This window comes from Amblyraja radiata, chromosome 20, assembly GCF_010909765.2.
Source record: "Amblyraja radiata isolate CabotCenter1 chromosome 20, sAmbRad1.1.pri, whole genome shotgun sequence".
In the NCBI taxonomy this organism is placed as follows: domain Eukaryota; kingdom Metazoa; phylum Chordata; class Chondrichthyes; order Rajiformes; family Rajidae; genus Amblyraja; species Amblyraja radiata.
In genome coordinates, this window is record NC_045975.1 from 443,071 (window position 1) to 464,785 (window position 21,715).

A 21,715-nucleotide genomic window follows, 5' to 3' on the forward strand; every position below is an offset into this window, starting at 1 on the left:
ACACCTCTGCCCCGCCCCCTCCCGTGTGATTGGCAGCGCGGCCACGCCCCTGTCCCAGCGGGCGTTGCGCGATGGCGGAGCGGGCTCGCGGTGAGTTTGAGCCGAGCGGCGACTAATCGAGGCCGGGGATCGCGGCGGCACCAGGCCCAGGCCCCCGTACCCCCCGCCGCCCCGTGAACCCCCCCGGACCCCGGGACCTCGCTCTACCCGAGCCCGGGGCCGGCGGCGCTCCCTCACTGCCCCTCCCCCAGCGCGGCGCTCCCTCACTGCCCCTCCCCCAGCGCGGCGCTCCCTCACTGCCCCTCCCCCAGCGCGGCGCTCCCTCACTGCCCCTCCCCCAGCGCGGCGCTCCCTCACTGCCCCTCCCCCAGCGCGGCGCTCCCTCACTGCCCCACCATCATGTTGGTGACAGTGATGCACCTTCAGTCATGAGGGGAGGTGAGGGAGGGGTGATGGGGCAGCTGGCCATTAGAAACACCATCAGCTTCCCAGTGGACTGTGAAACACAAGCTGAAAGCCCGCATCCCTTCCCATCCCATCTATGTGAAGCCTCTCAATCCAACTGTGTCCAATGACAAGCAGACTCCTTCCTTGTTCCCCTACTTACATCATCGTGTTTACTGGGTGTTGTTCTGCGCGCTTCGCTGGCATCGTTTTTAATGCTTCGTGTGAGGAGCCCTGATGTCATTTGTTTACCCCTTCCACTTAATGTTTGCAGCAGCTATGCAGCGATCAGAAGTAAAACAGAGCTCAGGTCAGGCACTGTTTGTGAAGTGCGGTATAAAGTTCATGGTTCATCAATAGATCTGGAGAATCATAAACAGAGACACATGCCTTGGTATTCCGTCATAGCTCCAATCCAGTTTACTTACCATAGTTTGTTCATTTATGTGGTATTTTAATTGTCTCCTTTCCTTCCTTCTGATCTTGAAACCACATTGCAACATCCATCTGCTTAATTGTTCAAACAGAATACTTCTGAGCTGCTCTACTCTGGAAAAAAGGATTGTGACCATTCACCTTATCCATGCCTCTCATGAATTTATAAGCCTCTGTACAACACCGCTCAGCTACCAACACTCCAGGGTTATAACATTCCAATCTATGCAGCTTCTCCTTATAACTGCTGGTAGCATCCTGGTGAATCCTTTCAGCACCCATAAAGCTTAATGATATCCTGCATACAGCAGGCAATCAGAACTAAGCAAAATATTACAAAAGTGGTCTTGCCAACATCTTGTACAGTCATAGCAAGATGTCCCAACCAGTGCTCAATACCCTGACTAATGAAGGCAAGCATGTCAAATACCTTCTTCACTTTCATTTTCATCATTTTCAGGGAACTGCATGCGTGTACCCCAGGGTGCCTCTTCTCTGCAACACTCTTCAGGGGTCTATCATTTACTTACCAAAATGCACAACTCACATTTGTCACGGTTAAATTCCACCTGACACTCCTTGATCCACTTACCTAGTTGATCTCAATCCTTTTGTAAACCTAGATAGCCCTCATTATCCACTAAACCACCAATTGTGGTGTATTTTGCAAACTTACTAATTATGTTAATTACATTGTCATCCATAGAAGACAAACAACAGTGGACATAGCTCAGATCCCTGTGGTACTGCACTGGTGACAAGCCTCCAATCAGAAAAACAACCCTTTGTTCCCAAGGCAATTGTACCAGAGTGAATAGCAGCATTGCCTGTTTGCAAAACATCATTTTCTTAGCTCCCAGATCTCGAACAAATATTTTTATGTAATGTAGCAACTGTCTAAGTTGGCAACACAATTAGATGTTCTTCCTTTCAAAGATCAGGTCAAGGTGGTGACTGGTTCATCACAAGCGTGGCGGTGGCGAGGGTTAGGGGTTATTCTAATGTGTTTAGACAATAGACAATAGATGCAGGAGTAGGTCATTCGGCCCTTCGAGCCAACACTGCCATTTGTGGAGGAAACCCCAACAAGACATTTAGACAGATGCTTAAATAGACAAAGCATAAAAGGACATAGATCAAATGTGGGTCAGTGCCGATAGGCAAAACATTGGCATGGATATGTTGACCAAAGGCCTTTCTCTACCCTCTGCAAATCTGTCCCTATAGTAGAACAAAGGAAGGAAGGCTTCACTCCAGGATTACAGAGGCACTAGCAATGGGGAGTCTGCAGTGTCTGAGGGGCAGTGTGTTGTACTGGTGTGGGGGAAAAGTGGGGGAGGGGGGAGTGTTGTATTAATGTGGGGGAGGGAGGGAGTGTTGTGGCTCGAAGGGCCGAATGGCCTACTCCTGCACCAATTTTCTATGTTTCTATGTTGTACTGGTGTGTTGCACTAATGTGGGGGTGTAGCGGGGAGGGGAGCTGTGCAGGGTAATTGAGAAGTGGTAATTGGACAGAAAGCCGAGTGTGGATATGAACAAAAAGCTGGAGTAACTCAGCGGGTCAGGCAGCATCCCTGGAGATGGTCAATGAAATAGGAATCAAATAATAAGCCAAGTGTGGGAATGGTTTTTTTTCCCAGGATGTCAAACTGTGACAGTGGAGTACCTCAGGGATTGGTGACTAAGGCTCCTCTAGTGTCTTTGTTGGTGACTATCTGCACTGCTCACAATGTAATTCAGTAATTTGGCAGAGAGGACCACAGGCCATCTTTCCAACTTTGCTGAGGGTAAGCAAGAGAGAATGCAGAAGATATTCACCATGATGTTGCCTGGAATGTGTGGTTACATGGAGAGATCAGGCATGCTGGGTTTATCTTCACTGAAATGCAGGTTTTTTACAGTTCAAAAATGACTCCCTGCTGTTTTATTCCGTTCATCAGCCAATAAAGAAGAAAATAAAACATTTATTCTCGAATACAGGGTTTCTCATAAGTTCATATGTTTGAGCAGAATAAGGCCAGTCATCATCTACTCCACCATTCAATCATGGCTGATCTATTTTCCCTCAACCCCATTCTCCTGCCTTCACCCCATAAACCCAGACACCCGTACTAATGTGTGCATGCCCTTCACATCCCCCTGCTCTCCTACACCAGTGAATTCCCCGCATTTATTCTGTACTTCCTTGTCTTCCGAGCAGAACCTCACTGCAGACTTCCTTACCCCTGCCATTCCCTTCACCCATAGCGAGTCAAATAAAAGTTAAAACATGGAACAGGACAGCACAATGTCCATGCCTGACATGATGCCAGGTTCAATGAATCTCTTCTGTCTGTATGTGATCCATATTCCTCCATTCCCTGCAGCGTAAAATATTCTTCCACTAATAACAAGGTCGAGTTTGGTATCACTGGCAAAATTACAAATTATTTATTTTTGTCCAAAATGGAATCTTCTCACGGTTAGGGAATCACGATGGATGAGGCTTAAGGTCAGAGAAAAGAGTGTTTAAGGGGAGCTGACTATGGACTTTGGTTACAGTGGGGAAAACAGGTCCTTTAGCCCACCAAGTCTGCACTGACCAGTGATCACCCCATACCATAGCACTGTCCTACACACTAGGGGCAATTTACAGAATCGGATTAACTTACAAATCTGCATATCTTTGGAGTGTGGGGCTCCAGGAGAAAACCCACATGATCACAGGGAGAAATACAAACTCGGTCCGTAGCCAGGATTGAACCCTGGTTTCAGCGCTGTAAGGCAGCAACTCTACTGCTGCTCCACAGTGCCACCCTGAGGGGAACAGTTTTTTTGTACACAGTGGTTGGTATCTAGAATTCACTGTCAGAATAGGTGGTGAAGTCGGATGGTCACAAGATTCAGGCAAGCATTTGAATAGGCAAGACGTAGAATTATACTAGCTTGTGCAGGCACATGTATAGTGTTGATTGGCAAGGCCAGTATGGATGTGAGTAAACACTGCAGAGCCCCAGTACATGGACCCCTCCCAATCCCATCTATTGTTATCCATCACTTTCCCCCACTGAGCCCGGTTCTCATCCAGTGCAGCTTCCCTCTGATGTAATAAGCTGATATATTTTGCTGATATTTTTACTGGGGTTGGCTATATGTCAGGCCTTTCGCCCCATGTAGGGGGAGTAAGCTGTCGTGGAAAGCTGTTGGCTGCTTGATTACCATGTTTATCATTGATTTTCAGCGCAGCAACACGATTTTAGTATATGAAACAATACCTTTTATTTTGAACAAGGTGTAAGTGCAAATAATTCACAAGTGTTGACACCTGTGACATCACTGAGCCTGAAGGTGGGGTGTGATGGGCTGTTGGAGCTGTTGTGTGAGAGTAGCAGGCTGTCGAGTCAGAGTGTGTTGGGCTGTGCTGGTATCTTCAGTCACTCTGGAGCAATGGGCAATTGTCAAATACTTGGTGGACAGTGATGAATCCCACACCAATTGCACAATTCTTATCAACACTTCTTGCAAACTCCTCAAAATCTTCAGTTTATTCACTCACAACTTTCTGTTAAATTGATGGGGTTTGCTTGAAAGCCCAAGCTCTCTACAGTGCTGCTTCATGCCGTCTCACAGAGCATTTCCAACAACCTGACCCCGGAGCACAATCATTGCTGGGGGTTTCTGTTATTTACAATGAAGTTATTAATTCATAACTATGTTATTCTGAACAGGAAGTCTGAGTATGTCTTAGTGGGAGGTCAGGGCCATAGTAGAATTATCCGTGTCAGGTGCTTTTACGGGCAGATTGACTGCGTTTCTCGGGTCGTTGGAAGAATAATCCTGACAGGGTTACTGCGTTCGCTCGCAGTTGCTCCTCTGGTTTGTTGAAGAAGGATACGCAATCAGCAACATAAGAGTGTGTCCTCTCGGGGAACTCCTTCATCAATTGCTGTGACATGGCTCTGAGGAACACCATGTAGTTTAGAGTGGGGTCTCCTACATAGTTCTCGATCAATGAGCAAGTCTTGGCTGAGGCCACTAGTGGGGCGACCAGGTGCAGCGTCAGGTTGCATGAACGGGAGATCTCCTCGCTCCTGGCATCCAGCTGCAGTAACACACGTACCAGGTTCCCTTGGATCTGTCGGCACAAGGATGACTTGGGGTCCCTCGTCCCACATTTGGCCAAGCTCCCAAACACGTTAAACGCTTCAGCCCTGACTCTGTCATTCGAAGACTCAAAGAACGTTTGGATGCCGGTGAGGATCTTGATCAGGAAAGGTTTTATAGTAGTTACCTTCAACAGATTCACGTACTGCCCAAGACACAAGAGTACCTCAAACATCAGCACCTCGTTGTCATGCTGCTCAGATCCCATCAGATAAATCATCGCACACAGCACTTGCCGAGAATATTTCTCAATGTTATTGGGATCTCCAATGGTGATGTTACCCAGGCCCTTGACACAGAATGTTTGCAAGATGGGGGAAGAGTTGAGAAGACATTGAAGCAGTTTGTTTCCCAGAGCATCCGTCAGCTGCAGGCTGGACACCAGCGATGATCGTAACAGCTCACCAAAGAATGCAGCCACAGTCATTTTCTGACATTCCTCGACTGTGGGCAAGAGTGCTGCGAGCTGTTCTACCACTCCATTCAGGCAGGGGCCAGCAAACACAGCCATTGCTTTGGCCAGCTGGATAACTCCCAGGTGGGTTTTACAGAGATCCATCATTTGGCCCCAGCCTCCACTCTCTGTCATGCACTTCACCAACTGCTCATTGTTGACTTGACCCATCAGGGCCATCAGAGCCTGTACACAGTTCACACAGATGTCCTTGCTTCGAAGAGTTTGAGGCTTAACTAAGAATTCTTTCTGGTTTGTTTGGGAATTGGGAATAAAAACTTTGGATAAGGAAATTTCAACAAAGGAGCTGAGGTGCACGAGGAGGATGCTGAACAACTGTGGGAATAATTCTGTTACGACTTGTACAGACTCAGGTGTCCTTATCATCTCGTGGAGAGCACAGATGCCGGCCAGGGATTCCATAGAGGGATGTGGCGTTACGTTCTCATGGAGAGGATAGGTCCTTTTCTCCCAGTGCTGTAGCTGTTGTTTCAGTGTGTCCAGCAGCTCCCGCAGTGTGAGCGGGCTCCCTTCTGTGTCTCCGGCCAGCGAGTGCCAGACCTCGCTGATGTACCTGTCTGAGGGATCAGGGTAGGTCAGGAGACAGTCCACCACCGCTCTTGGGTTGTGTGAGGCCAGAAGGGCAATACTGCGCAGAACGGAGAGCCTCACCTCCTCTCTGGTGCGACCCGACTGGAGTTGCATTCGCAAGGCTTCAAGTACCTCTGGGACTCGATGGTTTAGTTCCCTTCCCAGTGTGGTGATGATGGACCTGGTCAGCACAGCAGCTGCTCTGCAGCAGTCGGGCTGGTGGTCAGACAACCCTGCCAACACCATGAAGAACAAGTTGGCCCGCTGGTCCTGGGGCAAACACCTGGAAATGAGTTCTGCAATCTGCCAGCACGTGTGGAACAAAACTGCAGGGCTGCGATCCTCCAGCTCACCTCTCACTGCACGTAGAATCTCCAGCTGCTTGTCCTGTCGGTCCACGTCACCCTCGTGATCTGAGAACTGAATGACCAGCAGCGTGTATAGCGAGTCGACAGACATCTGCCGGACAAGAAGCGATGGGTCAGCACATCGAGGCATCAATCGCCCAGCCAGGAAGCCCAGGTCAGTTTGCAGCATTACCTCACCTACAGCAACTTCTTCCAAGCAATATTGCAGCAGCTCTGACATTGTGTCCATGGCCCTCTCTCGCTCATACTCCTTGCTTGAGGTAACCCACTCTTCGACTTGTTTAAATGTGGCCTGCAAACATTCAGGCGTCAGGTCCTGAACTAATACCTGCTTTAGAAGCTCCTTTAGGGCAGTGATGGTTTGTGCATACAGTATGTCTGGGTCACTGTCTGCATCAGCGTCAGGGTCCGGTGGTGTGGGAACCAAGCTGAAGGTAGTGGCCAGGCAGGTGTGAATGAGAGGCAGGGTGTCGGTGTGGCTGCTCTCGGTGCGTACCTGCACCAGGTGTATGCACGCCCTCATGACCATCTGGCGGACAGGGCTGTGCAGTACCTCCACTGGCTCGGCCTCCATAAAGTCTTGCATGTACTTCAGCAGCTCCTTCTTGGTGTGGCAGGGAAGTCTCTGCTGATTGAGGTGCAGGGATTTGGCAATCAGAGTCATGGCCTTTATGAGGCTGAGCTGCAGTGAGCTTTCACCCCATTCAGCTCCACTCCCCAAATCACTGCCAATGAACTCACGTATGGCTGGGAGAATGTGTGTCTCAGTTCTGTACAAAACCTGTTCTTCAGGGGCGTAGAGGGCCATGTTTCCGTAGCACAAGACCAGGGTGCTCCTTGCTCCATCCATGTCCTCATCCAGCTTGACGTCGGTGGCAAACTCCTCCAGACAATGAAGGACATCCTCATAGTGGGTCATGGAAGCGAATCCAAAGGCAAATGACATGCCTTCCCTCTCGACAGCCTCGCTGTGTTGCACTGTCAGCAGCATTTGCTGCAGTTCCCCCTGAATATTCTCGTTGCGAACTTGGCTGAGTGCGATCCCCAGAGCTTTATATAGAAACGCTTTCTGTGGTGAGTGACATACTGTTTCCATCTGTTCACACATCACCTCACTCAGCTGGCCTGCCCATTCCTCATCACCAATGCTATCCAGAGTTTTAGACAGGAACAGTAACAGTTTCTCTTCCCATTCCTGCAGCGGCAGAGTCTGCTTGGTGTTCACAAGTAATTGATCGACTAATGCTGGAAGTTCCTTGTCCCACTGTGCCACTGTGGCTGGGTGAATGCTGAAACTCAGCACCTGCAACAAGCGGAGAGCAGCAGCACCTTGACTTCCCCCTTCATACGGGCAGTAAGACAGGAGGAGTAGTCTGGACAGCAGCTCCTGCGCTTTGGGGAGACAGCTGTCCACGTTGTACGTTAAGGTAAACCTCTCCCTGCTACTCTGCAGTTTCTTTTTCCCAAGATGAGCTAAGCAATTGCAAATGGTGGTCAAAGCCTTGGTGTAGTGGGTCATGGTGAGAAACTCCAGGAGGAAAGGCCAGAGAACATCCTCCATCCCCACCGTGTTAGTGATCATGAACATCACCGTCTCACATACCGTGACTAGGTCTTCGTCTGTGACCTGGTCCGCCCGCTGGCTGGCTGGCATCACCGTGCCTGAATCGAGGGGGGTAGCGCATTGTCTGATGAGGAACTCCACCATTGCCCTCCCTTCCTCTGGCTCCAGGTGCCCCTGTTGGGCCAGGACACAAATAACTTGGGCAATCAGCTTCTTCTCCTGGTTGCTCAATTTATCCACAAGCAGTGGTGTTATGGCAGCCACAATGGGAGCTTTCTTTCTGTCTAGATGTGAGGAGACGGAGCTGATGACGTGCCTCAGTGCACTGAGTGTTCCTAGTCTCGTTTGTTGGTCAACACAGTCTAACTTGGGGAGGAGGAAATCAACCATAGTATCTGCGTAAACCGGGGCGAGGACTGTGAAACAGCGCAGAACCTCACTGTGGTTCTTCACAGCCATACAGTTCTTGGTCCCGACAGAAAGACAGATTTGCTGGTGGAGATTTTTAAGTAGGCTGTCCATCTGTGTTTTCAGTTGCACATTGTTTATCTCCATTGCAATGCCCAGCACCTGACACAGGCACTCTGTGACCGAGGAATGTCCAGGATATTTCTTGTAGAGTGACATGATGGCTGGAATTATCTTAGGGAGCTCTTTTTCTATTCGCTCCCTGGACAACAGGGATATAACGGAGCCCAGAGCTTCCACGATTATTATCGTTAGTTTAGGGGGCTCCTTCTCCAACCACACCTTAAACAACAGGCTGTAAATAGTATTGATCTCGGCTGAGAAACTCTCCGCAGTTACAGTGGGCTCGGACGTTTTCTCTACATTTGCCAGATACATGAGGATACTCTTGCTGAAACTTCCCAGCGCTGTGGCGAACGCAGCCTTCATCTCCTCCTGCTTTGTCCCAAAGAGAGATGGAAACATGGCTGCCAAGATCTGCTTCAGGAATGGCACCATGCTGTATGGATTCTCCGCACTCAGTTTGGTCAGGGTTTTCACAACAAATACGTGAGGATGGTGTCCATTCTTGAAATTCTCCAGCATGAGTTGGACAACTTTGTCAGTAAACCTGAAGCTCATGGTGACCAGGATATTGCTTGCAGCTTCCTGACTTGCAGCATATGCACCCACTGACTTAGTCATCCACATTGCAGACAAAGAAAGAATCTTTTGTGCTAGTGGTTGACTAATTTGGTCAAGGGTGTTCCTGATAATCTTCCCCATGCTTTCCAGTAACAAAGCCCCCTGTGAAGCAGTCAGCTTGTTGTGCTGGAGCAGATGGTCATGGTATGCCATTAGTACCGTGTCTGTGTGGTGCTGACCCAGGATGTGAATACTGTCCAATACTTCCTCCACACAACTATCTTCCTCAATTGTCATCTTCACCAGTGCAGCAGAGAATAATTCCACGTTGTGAGGCATTTTAGGAACCTTTCCTTCGGCAGGAATGTAAAGCTAAAATTGATTGGAGCTCTCTCACTCAACGTGGAACTGTGCGGTGTACAAGTTAATCCAGCTCTGCTTCTACTAAACCATGGCTCTTCAATGTGAAGAAGCTTCTTAACCAAACATTAATTGTCAATTAAAGATTATACGTGTTGACGGGCTCACAATCTGACACAATATCCCTCATGACCCCTCAACGAGTGCTTCCCTTGCCATCAATTAATGCTGCTCCTTTGTGCTGCTTTTCCAGTTCCATCTCCAGTGATCTACCACAATATATGAGATTTGATGAATCCGCTCAGTTGTAACCTCTCTCCTCATGGCTGGTTCTGTAAATACAATTGTTTTATTGCTTTGCGATGTATAGTTCAGCATTCCCCGTTGCCATGGTTTTCATTGTGAAGACAGGGGACAATAACCCTCAATTATGATGTTGAGCCAGGCGTTGCTTCCTTGTTGTGGGGGCGTCAGGTGGTGGGGTAGAGAACAGGGCTGTTGTGGGGTACAGAGCAGGGCTGTTGTGGGAGGTCAGGTGGTGGGGTACGGGGCAGGGCTGTTGTGGGGTACGGGGCAGGGCTGTTGGGTACGGGGCAGGGCTGTTGTGGGGTACGGGGCAGGGCTGTTGTGGGGTATAGAGCAGGGCTGTTGTGGGGTATAGAGCAGGGCTGTTGTGGGGTATAGAGCAGGGCTGTTGTGGGGTACGGGGCAGGGCTGTTGTGGGGTACGGGGCAGGGCTGTTGTGGGGTATAGAGCAGGGCTGTTGTGGGGTACGGGGCAGGGCTGTTGTGGGGTATAGAGCAGGGCTGTTGTGGGGTACGGGGCAGGGCTGTTGTGGGGTACGGGGCAGGGCTGTTGTGGGGTATAGAGCAGGGCTGTTGTGGGGTATAGAGCAGGGCTGTTGTGAGGGCATCAGGTGGTGGGGTGAGGAGCAGGGCTGCTTTGGGGCAGAATGGAAGCAGGCCCGTGATCCACTAACTACCAAGATCTTCACAGACCATTCTCTCAAGGCTGTGGTCTTCTCTTGGTCTGCTCCCACTATGGACCTGCCAGCCCTACGTCTGAGTACTGAGTACAATGCCAAAGGACACAGACATGCACACAGGAGCGTTAGTACTGAAAGTCCTTGCCTGTCCTTTCATAGTTAGAATGTAAAAACATTATTCCACCCCTTGGGAATAGTTTAGTGCTAATTATGAATGGGCAGATCAAATGCCACACGCAGGATATTTGTTTGGTCGTGTGTCAGACGACGTGTTTGGTCACCTGACACGTCACAGAGTGAATCGTGTCGTTGTTTCCAGGGATCGCCACCAGGAGGCTGCTGTCATGATCCACATGCAGGATATTGAACTGCCTACAATGAGCTTAGTTTAGTTTACTTTAGAGATACAGCGAATCAGGCCCTTTGGCCCACCGAGTCCACATGGACCAGCGATCACCCGTACACTAGTTCTATCCTACACACTAGGGACAATTTACATAACCCAATTACACTACAAACCTGCACGTCTTTGGAATGTGGGAGGAAACCAGAGCACCTGGAAAAAACCTGTGCCTTCACAGAAAGAATGATATCATCTCCGTACAGTCAGCACCTGTAGTCAGAATCGAACTCGGGACTCCGGCACTGTAAGGCAGCAATTCTACCACTGCACCACACTTAGGTACAGATTCTCCTGATCTTTTATAAAGTTATTAGCCACAACCAAGTCGAGTCAAGTCATGCTGAAGTCACCTAGACTATTGTGTCTGGTCACCATGTTTTAGGGAGGATGCAGAGATTTACCAGAGGTTTCAGATATGAAGATTTTAGCTGGGTTCAGAGTCGGTAATCAAAGATTTGACAAAAGGGCCTTTGATTGGAGGGATGGACAAGAGCTGTTCCCATCAGGTGATAGCAGAAAGACCAGAGACGGGTGTAAAGATTGGAATGGGGATTCTGGGGGGGGGGGGGGAGGGGGGGGGGGCTGTGATGAGGGACAGTTTTATGCAGTGTGATGACAGCATACCCTTTCTTCAGAATGAGTGAGGTTGCGTACTCGTGAGGGGCTGTGTACCTAATAAACTAAACTAAACTGCTGTGATATCGAGGCGAGGATTGAAGCAGCATTTGTCGGGTCCATTGGTCTGCGACAGGCTTGTCCTGATTTCACCTGTTCACCTTTACTCCTCAGGACTCGGTTCGGGAGCGGCGGACCAGTTCCTCGATGCAGAAAACAAACGGATGGCAGAGAACCTGTCCAGCAAAGTCACCCGCCTTAAATCGGTTTGCCATGTTATAATATTTAACCTTTGCACCTGAGTACAAAACGATACGCTGCGAATAACGTCACTGCCTTTATTGCTTTTAATATGTATCTGGGACGTGTATCACTCCAAGTCTGGTAATGATGGCAGTTAATGTTTGATTGTCGTGGTTCAGCAGATGTTTGGGTTTAGCGTAAAAGTTTAAGATTCATTAAGCTGAACTGTGTGCAGACTACAGCTGTTCCAGAGGATACACTGGACAGACAGCTGTCCCTATCTTTGGTCGACTGTTACAAGAATGGGAACAAGAACCCTGGCAATTATTAAAGATACGATTACAAAATACAAGGATTAGTTCTGGGAGGGAGCGAGCGTAGCTGGTCAGTCCAACTCGAGGATGATTAACCTCAGTAACAGCAACAGCTACACATGTTTATTTACATGGCAACGTCACCAGGGAAATGTTTGAAACCTCTCAGAAGTAGAAACATGACAAATATGATTAGAAAAAAGGAGATTAAAAAAGCATAGAGTCAAAGAGAGGTGTAGCAGGGAAAATCTATGTCTGCCCCTTATGCCACAACATCCCTCACTGTTGCTTCTCCATGACCCCCCCCCCCCCGCCTACACCGCGGCACTCCCTCATTGTTACGTGTCCGTGTGTGTGAGAGTGTGCATGTGAGTGTGTATGTGAGTGTGCATGTGTGCGGGTGTGTGTGTATGTGTGCGTGTGTGCGAGTGTCTGAGTGTGTGTATGTCTGAGTGTGTATGTGTGCGTGTGTGTGAGTGTGTGCCTGTGAGTGTGAGTGTGTGTGAGTGCATGTGAGTGTGTATGTGTGCGAGTGTGTGTGTGTGCGAGTGTCTGTGAGTGTGTATGTGTGCGTGTGTGTGAGTGCGAATGTGTGCATGTGAGTGTGTATGTGTGCGTGTGTGAATGTATGCGTGTGTGTGCTTGTGAGTTTGTATGCGTGTGAATGTATGTGTGCATGTGCGTGCTTGAGTGTGGGTGCGTGTGAGTATGTATGTGCGCGTGTGTGTGCGCATGTGAGTGTGCGTGTGCGTGTGTGAGTGTGTGAGTGTGCTTGTGCGCCTGTGTGCTCGTGTGAGTGCGTGTGTGAGTGCTTGTGCGCGCATATGAGTGCGTGTGTGCATGTGGACGTGTGCGCGCGCGTGTGAGTGCTTGTGCGCGTGTGTGTGCGCGCATATGAGTATGCGTGTGTGGGCGTGTGTGTGCGTGCGTGTGTGCGCGCATATGAGTGTGTGCGTGTGCCCGTGTGAGTGCGTGCGTGTGTGCATGTGTGGGCGTGTGCGCGCGCGTGTGTTTGTGTGTGTGGGCGTGTGTGAGGGCGTGCGCGCACGTGTGTACGTGTGTGTGAGTGCGAGCGTGTGGGCGTGTGTGTGAGTGAGTGTGTGCACGTGTGCGTCACCACGGTATTCGCTCAGTGTCGCTGCTTTGAAGTGCTCCACTCCCTCCCTCCCTCGCTCGCTCCCTCCTTGCCACAGTGGGCCCTGCATTGTGCCAGCCTAGACACCACAATGGGCTCAGATCCGCAACCATCCGTGAGGTGTATGCCTCACCCACTGAGTAGTGATGGAGAGTCGTGCATAGTTCTTGTGTTCATTATCCACTGCTGCTGCTGTGCAGTGATATTGATTCATTCTGTGTTCACATAGATCGCCCTGGACATTGACCAGGAGGCAGCTGATCAGAACAGATATTTGGACGGAATGGTGAGCAGACAGACTTTCTTGGCTCTTTCATGGCAAAACATTCTCAGTGTATTTATTTTGTTAGAGTATAGAACAGTACAGCACAGGTCCAGGTCCTTTGGCCCACAATTCTGTGCCAAACACGATGCCAAGTTCAAATAATCGTCTGCAGGTGATCCATATCCCTCCATTCCCAGCATATCCATGTGCCTATCTAAAAGCCTCTTAAAGCCACTATCTGCCTCCACCACCACCCTTGGCAGTGCGTTCCAGGCACCCACCACACTCTGTGTAAAAAAACTTGCCCATTAAACTCTCCCTCTCACCTTAAAGCTGTGCCCTCTAGTCTTTGACATTTCCCTCCTGAGAGAAAGGTTCTGGCATCAAAGACTAGAGAGGATAGGTTTAAGGTGAGAGGGTGAAAGTTGAAAGATATACATGACGTTTATTATCCAGGGATTGGTGGATGCAGAGTTTTTTGAGCATTTAGACAGCAGGTAATGTTGGGATACCGACCAATGAAAGGGGAGCGTGTCTGGCAGCATCTGCACAGTCGGTGGTTCAGCTTGGGACCATTCACCTGGGCTGAAAGGGAAGAGGAGAAGAGGGCAGTGTAAAGAGATGGGGCAAGAGCTAACAAACATGATAGGTACAGGTGAGGAGGAGTAAATCACAGGCAGTGGAGGGCGAGAGGGAAGGGTGGAGATAGTGACAGAGGCTGAGAGATAAACTGGAGAACAAAGGATTGCAGATTCTGGAATGAGAGGAAGGTGAAGAGTGGAAGTGAATGAGAGGTGGTGGCAGAAGGGAACAACAGTGGGAGGAGAATGGCAAGGCCTGGGCAGTGTTGTAGATCAGAGAGATCGGGGTGCGGTACATAGTTGCACACTGGGCCACTTTTCAACAAAATTGTATAAGGGGTAAGAGTGTTGTAAAAACAAGCCTGAAGGCTTTGTGTCTCAATGCAAGGAGCATTCGTAATAAGGTGGATGAGTTGAATGTGCAGATAGCTATTAATGACTATGATATAGTTGGGATCACGGAGACATGGCTCCAGGGTGACCAAGGCTGGGAGCTGAACATCCAGGGATATTCAATATTCAGGAGGGATAGAGAGAAAGGAAAAGGAGGTGGGGTAGCGTTGCTGATTAGAGAGGGGATTAACGCAATGGAAAGGAAGGACATTAGTTTGCAGGATGTGGAATCGGTATGGGTAGAGCTGCGAAACACTAAGGGGCAGAAAACGCTGGTGGGTGTTGTGTACAGGCCACCTAACAGTAGTAGTGAAGTTGGAGATGGTATCAAACAGGAAATTAGAAATGCGTGCGACAAAGGCAAAACCGTTATAATGGGTGACTTCAATCTACATATAGATTGGGTGAATCAAATTGGCAGGGGTGCTGAGGAAGAGGATTTTTTGGAATGTATGCGGGATAGTTATCTAAATCAACATGTAGAGGAACCAACGAGAGAGCAGGCTATTTTAGACTGGGTATTGAGTAATGAGGAAGGGTTAGTTAGCAGTCTTGTTGTACGTGCCCCCTTGGGCAAGAGTGACCATAATATGGTTGAGTTCTTCATTAGGATGGAGAGTGACATTGTTAATTCAGAAACAATGGTTCTGAACTTAAAGAAAGGTAACTTTGAGGGTATGAGACGTGAATTGGCCAAGATTGACTGGCAATTAATTCTAAAAGGGTTGACGGTGGATATGCAATGGAAGACATTTAAAGACTGCATGGATGAACTACAAAAATTGTTCATCCCAGTTTGGCAAAAGAATAAATCAGGGAAGGTAGTGCATCCGTGGATAACAAGGGAAATCAGGGATAGTATCAAAGCGAAGAATGATGCGTACAAATTAGCCAGAAAAAGCAGCATACCGGAGGACTGGGAGAAATTCAGAGACCAGCAGAGGAGGACAAAGGGCTTAATTAGGAAAGGAAAAATAGATTATGAAAGAAAACTGGCAGGGAACATAAAAACTGACTGCAAATGTTTTTATAGATATGTGAAAAGAAAGAGATTAGTTAAAACAAATGTAGGTCCCTTGCAGTCAGAAACGGGTGAGTTGATCATGGGGAACAAGGATATGGCGGACCAATTGAATAACTACTTTGGTTCCGTCTTCACTAAGGAAGACATAAATAATCTGCCGGAAATAGCAGGGGACCGCGGGTCAAAGGAGTTGGAGGAATTGAGTGAAATCCAGGTTAGCCGGGAAGTGGTGTTGGGTAAATTGAATGGATTAAAGGCCGATAAATCCCCAGGGCCAGATAGGCTGCATCCCAGAGTACTTAAGGAAGTAGCTCCAGAAATAGTGGATGCATTAGTAATAATCTTTCAAAATTCTTTAGATTCTGGAGTAGTTCCTGAGGATTGGCGGGTAGCAAACGTAACCCCACTTTTTAAGAAGGGAGGGAGAGAGAAAACGGGGAATTACAGACCAGTTAGTCTAACATCGGTAGTGGGGAAACTGCTAGAGTCAGTTATTAAAGATGGGATAGCAGCACATTTGGAAAGTGGTGAAATCATTGGACAAAGTCAGCATGGATTTACAAAGGGTAAATCATGTCTGACGAATCTTATAGAATTTTTCGAGGATGTAACTAGTAGCGTGGATAGGGGAGAACCAGTGGATGTGGTGTATCTGGACTTCCAGAAGGCTTTCGACAAGGTCCCACATAAGAGATTAGTTTACAAACTTAAAGCACACGGCATTGGGGGTTCAGTATTGATGTGGATAGAGAACTGGCTGGCAAACAGGAAGCAAAGAGTAGGAGTAAACGGGTCCTTTTCACAATGGCAGGCAGTGACTAGTGGGGTACCGCAAGGCTCAGTGCTGGGACCCCAGCTATTTACAATATATATTAATGATCTGGATGAGGGAATTGAAGGCAATATCTCCAAGTTTGCGGATGACACTAAGCTGGGGGGCAGTGTTAGCTGTGAGGAGGATGCTAGGAGATTGCAAGGTGACTTGGATAGGCTGGGTGAGTGGGCAAATGTTTGGCAGATGCAGTATAATGTGGATAAATGTGAGGTTATCCATTTTGGTGGCAAAAACATGAAAGCAGACTATTATCTAAATGGTGACCGACTAGGAAAAGGGGAGATGCAGCGAGACCTGGGTGTCATGGTACACCAGTCATTGAAAGTGGGCATGCAGGTGCAGCAGGCAGTGAAGAAAGCGAATGGTATGTTAGCTTTCATAGCAAAAGGATTTGAGTATAGGAGCAGGGAGGTTCTACTGCAGTTGTACAGGGTCTTGGTGAGACCACACCTGGAGTATTGCGTACAGTTTTGGTCTCCAAATCTGAGGAAGGATATTATTGCCATAGAGGGAGTGCAGAGAAGGTTCACCAGACTGATTCCTGGGATGTCAGGACTGTCTTATGAAGAAAGACTGGATAGACTTGGTTTATACTCTCTAGAATTTAGGAGATTGAGAGGGGATCTTATAGAAACTTACAAAATTCTTAAGGGGTTGGACAGGTTAGATGCAGGAAGATTGCTCCCGATGTTGGGGAAGTCCAGGACAAGGGGTCACAGCTTAAGGATAAGGGGGAAATCCTTTAAAACCGAGATGAGAAGAACTTTTTTCACACAGAGAGTGGTGAATCTCTGGAACTCCCTGCCACAGAGGGTAGTCGAGGCCAGTTCATTGGCTATATTTAAGAGGGAGTTAGATGTGGCCCTTGTGGCTAAGGGGATCAGAGGGTATGGAGAGAAGGCAGGTACGGGATACTGAGTTGGATGATCAGCCATGATCATATTGAATGGCGGTGCAGGCTCGAAGGGCCGAATGGCCTACTCCTGCACCTAATTTCTATGTTTCTAAAAGTGGTGACACGAGCAAGCACCACAAGTGGTGACACGAGCAAGCAGCACAAGTGGTGACACGAGCAAGCACCAAAAGTGATGACACGAGCAAGCACCACAAGTGGTGACACGAGCAAGCAGCACAAGTGGTGACACGAGCAAGCACCAAAAGTGATGACACGAGCAAGCACCACAAGTGGTGACACGAGCAAGCACCAAAAGTGATGACACGAGCAAGCACCACAGGTGGTGACACGAGCAAGCACCAAAAGTGATGACACTAGCAAGCACCAAAAGTGATGACACGAGCAAGCACCACAAGTGGTGACACGAGCAAGCACCACAGGTGGTGACACGAGCAAGCACCAAAAGTGATGACACTAGCAAGCACCAAAAGTGATGACACGAGCAAGCACCACAAGTGGTGACACGAGCAAGCACCACAAGTGGTGACACGAGCAAGCAGTCCGAGGATGAGTACAGGAGTTGGGAAGTCACATTACATCTAGACAAGACATTGGTCAGGCCACATTGATTGATTGATACTTTATTGTCATGGTACATTTGGAGTACCAGGCATGAAACTAGAAAAGGTTGAGAACAGATTTATGCAGTTGTTACCAGGTCTGAAAGGTTTGAGTTGTAAGCTGTAGGTGTTTAGCCTGAAGTGTAGGAAGGAACCTTACAGAGGTTGACAAAACTACGAGGAATAAGGCGAATGCCCACATCCTTTTACCCAGTTTAGGAAATTCTAAAATGACATAGGATTAAGGTGAGAGACAGTAGACAATAGATGCAGGAGTAGGCCATTTGGCCATTCGAGACAGCACCGCCATTCAATGTGATCATGGCTGAGAGGGGAAAGATTTAAAGGGAACCTGAGGGGCAGGTTTTCACAGAGGATGGTGGGATTATGGAACGAGCTGCCAGAGGAGGTAGTTGAGGTGGGTACAGTAACAACATTTAAAAGACATTGATACAAGCACACGGATAGGAAAGGATTGGTGGCATATGGGCCAAATGCTGTCATGGATGAGTCGGGCAGAAGGGCCTGTTTGGTGCTGTCCTGCTCTCTGCCTGTGTCTCTCATTGTCTCGACAATGAATGCTGTGTCCTGCTGCAGGACTCTGATTTCCTGAGTGCCACTGGCCTGTTGACGGGCAGCGTGAAGCGTTTCTCCGGCATGGTGAGATCAGGCAGGGACAATCGGAAGCTGCTGTGCTACACTTCGCTGGGCCTGGTTCTCCTCTTCTTCATCCTCTACTACCTGCTCACCAGGATGCACACCTGAGCTGCTCGACCCGGAGCAGGTGGACTATTCCCTCTGGACACTGCTGGGTGGAACCACCGCTCCCTCCTGTACGCCAGCTTCATACCGGGGGATCCTTCCTTTGATCGGCCTGGAAACCTGGCCTGTGCACCTTGGAGCGGGTGAGGGATGTGATGTACGTGCCTGCACTATGCCACACACACACACACACACACACACACTGGTGTGTGCAGCAACAAATGGACCCACAAGAACATTGTTGGACAAAGACTCCAATCTACCCACAGAACTCGGTACAGGATCACTCCCACCTACAGCCAGATACTAATTCGAAAGAAAATACTGAGCAGAACATACCTTTATATTTAAAGTTAGTGATTTCATTTTAATTTTTCACACGTACCAGAAATCATTCTCCAAAATCAATTTCCTGATTTAATGCTTCTCTTCATTTTCAGGAGCATCTTTTTCCAATGTTAGTTGTCATTATAAATAGAAAAAATTGCAGCTTGATTTAGTTAATGTCAACTGTCAAATTCCTTCACTCTAAATAAATATTAATTGCCCAAACAACTCTGTGACTCTAACCCTAACTTGACCAGTGAGCACAAGAGGGATGATTATCCCACTGCCCACTTGACTTGTTCATGTGATGTCCCCTTCACGCACACTGACCCACATCCCTCTGCATCACGAGGGTTCTCCTAAGCTCCGTCCCCGATGACAAGTGGCCATAGTCTGTCCAACCAGACGAAACTTCTCTCAGCTTCCACCTGCCCATCTTGTGCATCCATGTATCTCATTCTTCTTGCGGTCAGTCTTACCCAGACGTCCATCAGCCGCTACTCCCTGATGCCACAAGTCTAAGTTGCATCATTCATTCACACAGCAGGAAACAGGCCCTTCGGCCCAACCTGTCCATGCTGACCAGGTTGCCTGCATGAGCTGCTCACGTCTTGCCTTTCGTCCTTCACCCTCTGAACCTGCTGTGATGTTGTCCCTAACCAATGTCTCCCCTCTCACACCACAACATTGAGCTGCCAGTCCCATTGATGTAAAGTATAACAAACTCATGCTCTAGTTCATCTGCCTTGGATGAGACCAGTCCTGCAGTTCAATAAATCCTGCACAACTACACGATAAATAGCCAACAGAGAAATAAGGCAGTAGACATTTTCCCAAATAGTTTAATGAATAGTTTAAAAAACTATGTGAAGTGTTCCTTCACAAGTGGTTGCCAACATGTGTTATTGATGCCTGATCTAAAATGGGACGGTCATGCCGTTTATGGAACAGAGAATGTGATTGAATCACACAGCACAGAAACAGGTCCTTCGGCCTGACTCGTCTGTTCCGGCCAAAATACCCACGCATGATTATCGGGTGTTGGTACATCCCAGCGATGTCTCTATTTGAAACCCGTCGCCACTTCCTACAAACCCCACCCCAGGGGGACTGGAAGCTACAGACATCATGATAGACAATAGGTGCAGGAGTAGGCCATTCGGCCCTTCGAGCCAGCACCACCATGATGCATCTATAAACGTCATTAGTGAGACCTCACTTGCAATATTGGGTACAGTTCTGGTCGCCCAGCTACAGGATGTCTTTAAGTTGGAAAGGGTGCAGAAGAGATTCACCAGGATGTTACCTGGGGTTACGGGCTTGAGATGTAGGGAGAGGTTGGATAGGCTGAGCCTTTTTTCTTTGGAGTGTTGGAGGCTGAGGGGTGACCTTATGGAAGATAGTCACAAAAAGCTGGAGTAACTCAACGGGACAGGCAGCATCTCTGGAGAGAAGGAATGTGTGACGTTTCGGGTCCATGGTGACCTTATTGAGGGGTATAAGACCACGAGGGGCCTCGGAGGGTAGTCTGTACCGGGGATGAGCTGCCACAGGAACCTCTTGAAGCAGATACAATTACAACATTTAAAAGACATTTGGACAGATATATGGATAGGAAAAGTTTAGATGGCCATGGGCCAAGCACAGGCTGGACTTTGGGTGAGAAACGCTGTTAGCACTGATTGGATTTGGTAAATACGTTGAGATTAACGTTTGGAAAACACAAGATAATTAGTAGAAAGCGCAAGGTATTAACATTTCCTGTGTCTTCAGATCTAGATAGTTAAACATTTCTAATTGCTATCTTATTTCATTCTTGCTACTCTAGTTTGTGATTGAGTGATGTCTCCACAGCCAAACCTTCAGTAAAACCAACAGATTTGCACTGCAGACCAGGGTTTTAGTCAAGCGCTACGATTCATTCTGTACAACAATAACCCTGGAGCATTTCTTTATCGCCTGCTGGGCTGCTCCTAAAATGATTCCAAACATTCCCAAGAGAAAGAGCGATGATTTGAATGAAACATCTGCTGCACAGTGAGCTTGTAGAAACATAGAAACATAGAAATTAGGTGCAGGAGTAGGCCATTCGGCCCTTCGAGCCTGCACCGCCATTCAATATGATCATGGCTGATCATCCAACTCAGTGATGTTATGTGGCATCCACGATGACCAGGTGCCAGGTACACGTGACATTACACAGCATCCACACGTTACATAGCACATGCTACACAATGTCCACACGTAAACATACACGTTACATGATATACATACACATGTTACACAGTACACATCGACACGTTACACTGTACACATGCACACGTTACATAGCACATGCTACACAATGTCCACACGTACACATACACGTTACATGACACACGTTACACGGCACACATCCACCCATTCCACGTGTCACACGCATGGCAATGTTACACGGCATCCACGATGATGGGGGCCACGTACTCAGAATGTCTGATGCCGAAGGAGAAAGCAGGAGCCACGTTGCGATTGACCACGACCTGTGTGAGGAGAGAGGGCATGGGGTCACGGTGGGAGCATGAGTGGAAGAACCAGTCAGACAACAACTGTATGAGGACAGAGAGGGCACGGGGTCACCGTGGGTGCATGGGCTGCCCAGCGGGACAACTAGTAACACCACAGTCAGCTTGTCTACAAAGATCTCAGTGTGTCACAGATAGTCCCTGTGGTCACAATCCTCTTAAAACAGTCACACGCTGGTCTAGCACAAAATATTAGCAGCACAGAAACACATCTTCAGATTAACCGGTCACCAGCTCCAGTGATCAACAGGTTAACTGGTCACCAGCTCCAGTGGTCAACAGGTTAACTGGTCACCAGCTCCAGTG

At 48.4% G+C, this 21,715-nt stretch overlaps 2 protein-coding genes across 3 annotated transcripts in view; one reads left to right on the forward strand and one right to left on the reverse strand.

Annotated features, from left to right (window-relative positions):
- On the forward strand, positions 1-19,076 carry bet1l (Bet1 golgi vesicular membrane trafficking protein like). Its single transcript, XM_033038603.1, has 4 exons — positions 1-90; positions 11,629-11,720; positions 13,376-13,432; positions 18,357-19,076. The coding sequence occupies exons 1-4, from the start codon at positions 72-74 to the stop codon at positions 18,522-18,524; spliced, it is 336 nt and encodes a 111-aa protein (XP_032894494.1). The 5' UTR covers positions 1-71; the 3' UTR covers positions 18,525-19,076.
- odf3 (outer dense fiber of sperm tails 3) overlaps positions 13,746-21,715 on the reverse strand; it is a 15,067-nt gene continuing 7,097 nt past the window's right edge. Inside the window, exon 7 of one of the 2 annotated variants that reach the window (XM_033038602.1) lies at positions 13,746-13,996. In XM_033038602.1, coding sequence (XP_032894493.1) covers positions 13,988-13,996 — 9 coding nt within the window. In that variant the 3' untranslated portion in view covers positions 13,746-13,987. Of the gene's footprint in view, positions 13,997-21,189; positions 21,368-21,715 lie in introns of those variants that run through there. The other variant, XM_033038601.1, reaches the window with a different exon arrangement.

Coding starts and splice junctions, on each gene's coding strand:
- bet1l (XM_033038603.1), top strand. Junction 11,721..13,375: donor AAGTCACCCGCCTTAAATCG/GTTTGCCATGTT, acceptor GTGTTCACATAG/ATCGCCCTGGACATTGACCA. Junction 13,433..18,356: donor ACAGATATTTGGACGGAATG/GTGAGCAGACAG, acceptor GTCCTGCTGCAG/GACTCTGATTTCCTGAGTGC.